Genomic DNA, 8,034 nt, shown 5'->3' on the forward strand with positions numbered 1-8,034 from the left:
GAATTGGTTGTGAAGTTCTACCCCTCTATGACATGTATATTCACACACTGCAAATGCTGGGAAGGGGAGTTAAGCATCAGATTATTTACGGAACACAATGTAGAGATTTATTATTAAAAAAAAAAAAAAAAAAAAACCACCACAAATCTTCAAAAGCATGGTGAAATTGCTTTTTTTCTTAACTAAACTATCCCCACATATGGGCATGTCAACAAAAATGTTAAGGCTCTTGAAGAGGAAAGAAAGTAGTCAAAATTGACTCATATGAAGGGTTAGCAGCAAAGTAATCTTTCAATAAAGAATTTGCAGTAATGATCCTACAAAAGAAATAAAAAACGCAAACAATCACTTTGGTATTGAGCGTAAGCTCATAATATACACTTTATTTAGCCTATTCACAGAAATAAAAAGAAAATCACAACAATAAAAGTTCACACAATGAGATACGAATTCTTCTCAAAATATAGATCACAACTTTGTGGCAAATCTGGACAGGGTAATGTTTTGCCAAACAAAATACAAACGCTATATCAACACCTGTCAGATAACATACACTGCAGGTACTAATGATTTGTAAGGTGCACAATTCAAGCCTTTTCAAAACAAAAATAAAAGATCATTTATAAAATTCCAAATTGGGGGAAAAAAAAAAAAGTTTAAAGCATGCACCTTACAGTTCTTCATTAAACGAAGGAAGGACTCCCACAGCTTAGCATAATGAAGCTCTGAATAAGTAGTTATATACAGAAGAAAGCAAATCCAGCTTCTAAACATTCAGCAGCACAGAGATTTCTATTAACACACCAGATCACATCTAAGCCTATTTATGGGTCTGTGGGTTGTCTCAGTATACTAGTGGGCCTCATGTATCAGAACTGACCACAGTGAAGCATCCATTTATCCAGTGCAGTTGAACAAACAAAAGCAGCTATGAGCATCAAGACTATCTTATCCTGTTATCTTCGTAAAAAGGGCCAAATGTGCTTTATCTCAAACTAAAAAAAATAAAAATAAAGTACATGAAATGTATAGGCATTTTGAAAGTTTCATATTTGTTACTCCCACCAATAGATTTATAGGCTTTCCAGAAGTAGTCTGCAATTTCCACCAGTCCAATCAGAAAAAAAAAAAAAAGTCCAAGAACTTTGCTTTGGATCTGGCATCTAAATTTTCGCAATGCACCAAGATCTCATAAGGGAACCAGAAATATTTTGGTCTGAATGGAGAATTTTAGCTCCATACACTGTAAAGCTACTCAGTATTTTATAAGATTTTATCAGGGGAACATTGTAAATTACAGTCACAAGTTTCTCATTTTGGTTTCTGCCACAACCGACACTGCAGGTTGTTTGCTACATCATTAAGCTTTCACAAATGGCTTAACAGTGTCCAATCCAGTTCAATTGTGTATCCAGAAGGCATCAAGAGCTTCTGCTGATCCCAGATTCTCACCATCTTAAAGATTTTTCCAGTCTGTCGGAAAATCTGATGACACGCTTTCCCCAATGGTGGATCTGAACTCCGTGTGGAACAAAAAAAAAAACAAAACCCCCCACACACACTTCATAGTTTTTACTTTTACCAGTTCCATATTAGACCTTACATGCCATCATTAGAACCACTAACAAGTCTTTTAAAAACACGAGACATTGGATTGTGGAGGTGTTTGTGACATTGTCCCCATGCACTCAGCTGTAAGCATTGGGCTTCTAGAAGAAACAAGATGGCGTATCCTAATACATTAACTAGCCATAAGAACACTAGCTTGCCAATTCTAGAATTAAAGGCATTTGGGTAGCACTAACTACTGCACTAGTTAATCCACATGCTTTTTTTCCGCCATAAATCTCCAAATATAAGTGGCTCTGCTGCCCAGTTTCAGACAAATATGTGATTTGTGGTGTGCATACAAACATTGTTATACATTTCACACTTGTCAACTCTGGGTAGTAGTTGTGATTTGCACCTGTGGAAATTATGACCTGAAAACATGGATAGTCAAGGTAGTGTAAAATTGGACTGACTTCAGACTTATTGGGTCATAAAAATATATATATATTTTTTTTTTATTACATATACACAGGAAAAGTTACATGTAACCTAGACCGCATACTACACTAGTCTTTACACTTGTAACAGTCACACATGTAGCTTGACCTACAATAAGGTTTAACATTTTAGATCTTAAATTTAGTTGTGTAGAAGTTGCAGAAATGTTAACCCCTCCAAAACCATATAATCTTGAGTATTACCATAGCTGCGGTTTAACTGTCCGTTGAACTAGAAGTGCCAACTTCATGCACCATTTTTTGTGAGCCAGTAAGCATCTTCTGAACTAGAATGTGGTTCTTTTCAACATCTCATAATTGAAAGGCCAATATAATTTAGTTTGCAAGCCTCAAGGAGTTTCTGCTGTTAATTCTATATTGCATTGAAGGAGACAAAGCAGTGTTGAGACCATAATATTTATTAACCACCAAGAACTTCCAACAATCCCTTGGAACTACAGACTGCTGCCAGATCAGGTTACTGGGGTTGTAGTTTAAGAGCTGGAGCGCTGAAGGTTGCCAGTTTCTGCTTTTGGGTATATTCACAAATAAAGTCTGTTTTACCTACCGTGCAGATTTTTGATCTGCCACATATCAATTATTGAGACAAAAAGGTTGAAGTCTGCAGCACCTTAGTCTGTTACCTCATCTATAAGTGGCATAATGTAGGGGCAGACCCTCCCAGCATAGTATCACTTATGTGTTGTGTCATTTTTAAAAAGTTAGTTATCTACTAGTTTTCTGAATGCTGAACTCAACTCCACCCTCACCACTGATTAGCAGTTTCTGCCTCCAAACAGTTTACAGAAAGCTGCCAATCAAGTGATGGATGCAGGTTATCTAGAGCTCATGAACATGGAGGACTACTTGGCAGTAGATTTACTGGTCCTCTAGCGAGACAAAAAAAAAAAAAAAAAATCCTTGTTTCATTTGATCAAAACTATAGCAAGCAGACCAGTAAAACTGCTGGGACCAGGGTCTCTGCATTACACTGCTTTCTAATTAGGTGGTAAAAGCCTGGTTACAGATTCCTTTCAGGTCTTAATTTTCCATTTACACCGGTTCACTACAATAGCTTTTAAGCCATCCATGGCCAGGGTAGTTTCATGACAGGACAGAGAAACACCATCAGTACAAAATGACTAGCCAGGTAGTTGTCCTTCACATACAAAGCTTTGAGGTTTTTGGGCATAAGCTCATTAAACCAGATCTTAACATTCTCCCACTGATAACTCATGCATGAGTCAACATTTGGTCAATGAAAAGCAATTAACTAATCTTTTCAGTTGTGCGGAGCCCCTCTTCCCAAGATACAAAAATATTTCAGAAGTCCTGATGCTGCGGTTCATCATACCAGCCAAATGCAACTATGATTAAAATAATTGTGAAGGGAAAAAACAATATATATATGCATCACTGGCATAGCGTTTGATGTAGAATAGTTTATTTCCTTCCTGTTTAAAGGCCATTGAAAAGCATTTACAGTTTCCCCAAGTGCAATACAACAAAAATGGGGGAAGAAAAACAAATATATAAATTAAAAAAAAAAAAAAAATTAGGTAAAGAAAGCAGTAACAAAATAAAGCCGCCTTGTCTCCAGGCAACTAAACAAAAGTCATTTTACTGCAACATATACACATTAAATATAGTATACAGTCCATGCAGCTGCACAGCCATGTTAGAGGGGGATCCTGGCTCCAGCCATCAGTGCATTACAGTCCATGATTGTCATTCTTTCTAGCCCGACTTGAAGAGAAGAATTGCAACCTGGCCCAAATAAAAATAGATGAAATGCTTTGTCTCATGTGTTACATAACTGCCAAAGTTTCTGCCAACAATGCAGTGCCAAGTCGGATTGTACTTCTTGTCAAATTCCTGCAATAAAAAAATAAAAATAAAATTATTGACTTCAGTCTTAGCAAGTAAATATATTTTTCTACAACTAAAGAAAGGTAATGTGGCCATGAAACATCAATGTGCAACATACCTTCTTAATATAAGCTGCAATATCTTTCTCAATGTTATATTTCTCCATAGCTTGTGTGGCACAGTCCACGGCATCCTGCTGCATGTCCTCAGACATATCAGCATTCTTTATCACAGCTTTTCTGTCAGACATGATGCACCTAGAACAGAGCAAGAGCAGGTCAGCATCGGGAGGAAAGGAGTGCCCACACAAATGGTTAACTGTTTATCAGGCAGCGGTAGTTTGCATACAGTTTTTGAAAACCCCCCTCCCGTTTTCAAGTGATACTTTTGAAATAACTAAACAATTAGCAACTAGATTTTTACAAACAGCAGTTAATTTTTTTTTTTTTTTTTATGGAATCCTCAAAAGGTATATACATCAGGACACTTTATACAGTTACCCAATGCACACACTGAATGTGACCTGAAGCAGGGGTGCACAGCCTTTTCTGGTCCAGTGGGCCACGTCGTCATATTAAACTACTCGCTTTAAAAAAGGCATTTCCTTTTGAGACATTTAAGGGGCTACTAAAAGAACCCGACAGCAGTCTCATGGTGCCTAAACCATAGGCAGCATGAATCAGTCTGGCTGCAAGACTGCAGCCAGGTATGCTTTCCTCTGAAATACAAGTTAAAAGATCTTCCGCCGCCACCCACTATAGGAGAGACTTGTCAATTACCGGGAGAAGCTAGCGGGGACAATGGTGGACTAAATCACATCTCTGGCTATGACCCCTGGCTGGACTCTAAAGTATATTTTCTCTGAAACACTGGAGCATTTCAGAAAATTTAAAAAAAAAATAAATCCCTACCTGCAATTCGTCAGGTTCTGGTTTATACTGCAGTCGTTTGGGCAGCACAAATCAGGCAACATGTTACTATTAGGCTAAGTGCACAACGTTCAGGAATGTATGCAGAATTTTCCTGAGCAAAACTGGACCACCTTTCCCAGGAAATCCGCATGCGTTTTTTTTCATGGTTTTCTTTGCAGGTTTTTTGGGGTTTTTTTCCAGAGCTTCCCCAATTCACTGATTGTTAACACTTGTCAAAACATAGTGTTTGACAAGTGTGACCAACTTTTTACTATTGATGCTGCCTATGCAGCATCAATAGTAGAAAGGTTTTGCTCAGGAAAATTCTGCACACATTCCTGAACATGTGCACTTAGCCTTAGGGTATGTGTCCACGTTCAGGATGGCCGGCGGTATCGCAGGAGCAGCGAAGCCGCTCGGCGCTAAGCCCCGCCCCCTTTCTGGGACACGATGATGCCGGATGTGTTAACTGTACACATCCGGGATCATCACACCCTCGCATAGCGCCCTGTGATATTACTTGCGGCGATGCAGCGTCGCCGCAGGTAGCACGGACATGCTGCGATCTGAAAAGACGCGCAGCATGTCCGGAGTCACAGGGAAGTCGGATGCGTGTTTCCACGCATAGTGGACACGGGATTTCATAAAATCCCCATCTCCACTATGCTGGAACATCTGGACGCTGCGTGTTTGACGCTGCAGCTCTGCGCAGCGTCAAACAAGCAGCGTTTACTGACCGTGGACACATACCCTTAGAGTATAGGCCATAAATGCTGGCTAAGTGGTGTTTTTACAAGCGATACTTCCACCTGTCAAAACAATGGAGGGCAAAGTCTCCCCCAATCAGCAAATTAAAGCAAAGCATTCAAGAGTCTCTTCATTAAAAATATGGCTACTGTGATAACAGCCTAGTGTTTCTGAACTCTCACAAACTGATCTACACAGCCACCTATCTAACTCATGTATTCCTAAAAAGGGTCAAAAGACTTGTCTGCCGATATGGGTATGTTTCCAAGTTCAGCATTTGCTGCTGATTGGATGTGCCATACAGTCGCAGCATCCAGATGTTACAGCATAGTGGAGGGGATTTTATGAAATTCCATCTCCACTATGCGTGCAGTGACGCAGGAGGCAGACCCGCGTATTCACACATGCGGCTCATCTTTAGACAGCAGCATGTTTATCTTGCTGAGACGCTCAGTCTCCACAAGATATATTACTGTCCTATGTATAAGATGCGGTGAATCCACATGTGTTCAATGTACACATGCGGCATCACCGCGTGTACAAAAGCCGGCAGCACTTTGGACGGAGCGGGTATCTGCTGCATCCAAAGCGCTGCCTTTACGGAACGTGGAAACATACCCCAAGGCAGACCCAGATGTGCTCCTCAGTGCCCCATTTCAGGATAGATCAGCATTTCTGTAAATGTGTTTAAGAGCACAGAATGTCATTGTGGCCCACAGGTTGTGCACCACAGACAGGCTTATATTTTTGACATGACACATTTGTTAATATTTTTAGTGCATAATCAAATTTAAAAGTAACCAAGTTACTGTACAATCTCTTGAAAACATTTTATATGCAGTTTTATAAGATGTTACTTGACCATTAAATAACCACACGCACGAAGCCAAGCATATATAATGTAGTGTAAATGTGTTGGTATACTCCCTTCCCTGGCTTCCAACACTGATCCGGTCCTTTTCTCAGTCAAATACAATTCCGACTCACTGGATCACACTGGGTTTACGAGCCGGAAGTTGCTTTCACATTGTAAGCTGGCAGAGCCCTTATAGGCTTACCCTGTAACAGCAACATCCAACTCTCACATACCCAGTGTGATCCTGCAAGTGGGAATTGTGGTCACATGAGTTGTGAGAGGACTGGAGCTGGGAACAAGAGATATGCCGATCAGTGATTATACGAACACATTCACACTACATATACCTTAACACAGGTTTGGGGCATAAAGTGTCAGGAGTGCTCCTTTAAGGGATATGTTAGCATTTAGCAGAGGAGTTTGCCTAATGCTTTCCCTAGTCAAACATGGTTAGATGAAAACCAACTTTCTACCAGTAGTCAACTATCTGCTTTCAGGGCACATTAAAAGCATCTCCATGTGCTGTGCACTAGATCCAGAGCCTACAGGCCTAGTGCCCATAAGTCAGCATCGTCTAATAGGAGGCTCGTAAAGCCACTGGACAAAAGGCACTTGTGGGTGACATGAGAGCACTCAGGCAGAGCACTTAGCCACATGGCCTTTGGCACTACTGGGAAGTACCCATGTGGTGTAGCGTCTGTTCCTCAGCTAGCCTTTACAAATCAGTACGATTATACATAGGAGATGCCACTGTGCCATGTGTGAGGGCCTGCAGATCGCCCACCACGAGAACAGCCATTACTACACAGGGGACCCACCCTACAGGACTCATGGGGAGGTGACGGAGGGCCCCAGGGCGCCTTAGGGCCCAGCAGGCGTGTACGTGCATTGGCGCCTCTCGCTGAGGCACTGGTCAGCAATGCAGGGACTACACGAGCTGGACAGAGGCCTCTCCGCGCCATTTCCCTCCTCACCTAGGTCATGTACATCTTGGCTAATGAAGAGCAGGGCTCTCCATGCCACACAGGACAAACGGCCGCCCACCCACCTTCCTGCGTAGCCGACCACCACCCCCGCCACACAAGTTACCGCCCAACCTATAGCATGTGCTTCCTGAGGACTAGCCGCAGCGGAGTGGCGCCCAGGTAGCCTCACCTGTCACAGTGTAGCGCAGCCCTCTCCGAAGCTGGACGTCTCTGTAGACCTGATTAGCGCTCTGACTCTCGCCGTCCCTCTGAAATAGCGGCACCGCCCCCTGCAGTGGCTCAGCCAACCGCTCCGGCTATTGGTGGAGGCCGCGCCTCTCCCAGCACTTGCGGGCATTTTCCTCTCGCGCTTCTCTGCCTACATCTTATTTCATCCCACAATGCCGCGAGAAAATTGCAGCGCTCCTGACGCCCAACGCACAGTCTCCATGTACACCAAGTGTGCGCGTCCATATTCCGCGTGTGCGTCCATACACCGAGTGTGTGCGTCCATACACCAAGTGTGCGCGTCCATGTTCCGTGTGTGCGTCCATACACCGAGTGTGTGCGTCCATATTCTGTGTGTGCGTCCATATTCCGTGTGTGCGTCCATATTCCGTGTGTGCGTCCATATTCTG

At 42.3% G+C, this 8,034-nt stretch overlaps 1 protein-coding gene across 1 annotated transcript; it reads right to left on the reverse strand.

Annotated features, from left to right (window-relative positions):
* Positions 1-349: 349 nt before the first annotated feature.
* DYNLL2 (dynein light chain LC8-type 2) lies at positions 350-7,722 on the reverse strand. Its single transcript, XM_077295327.1, has 3 exons — positions 7,587-7,722; positions 4,036-4,174; positions 350-3,923 (listed from the first exon to the last, which is right to left on the reverse strand). Exons 2-3 carry the CDS (start codon positions 4,165-4,167, stop codon positions 3,786-3,788), a joined length of 270 nt encoding a protein of 89 aa, XP_077151442.1. The 5' UTR covers positions 4,168-4,174; positions 7,587-7,722; the 3' UTR covers positions 350-3,785.
* Positions 7,723-8,034: the final 312 nt, after the last annotated feature.

Source organism: Ranitomeya variabilis, chromosome 3, assembly GCF_051348905.1.
Source record: "Ranitomeya variabilis isolate aRanVar5 chromosome 3, aRanVar5.hap1, whole genome shotgun sequence".
Lineage (NCBI taxonomy): Eukaryota > Metazoa > Chordata > Amphibia > Anura > Dendrobatidae > Ranitomeya > Ranitomeya variabilis.

What these genes read in the sequence shown, in the direction of transcription:
- DYNLL2 (XM_077295327.1), bottom strand. Translation starts at nt 4,167, where the DNA reads ATGTCTGACAGAAAAGCTGTGATAAAGAATGCTGATATGTCTGAGGAC. An exon ending in TTGCAGCTTATATTAAGAAG is followed by an intron (nt 3,924 to 4,035) that starts GTATGTTGCACA and finishes TTTTTATTGCAG; the next exon opens with GAATTTGACAAGAAGTACAA.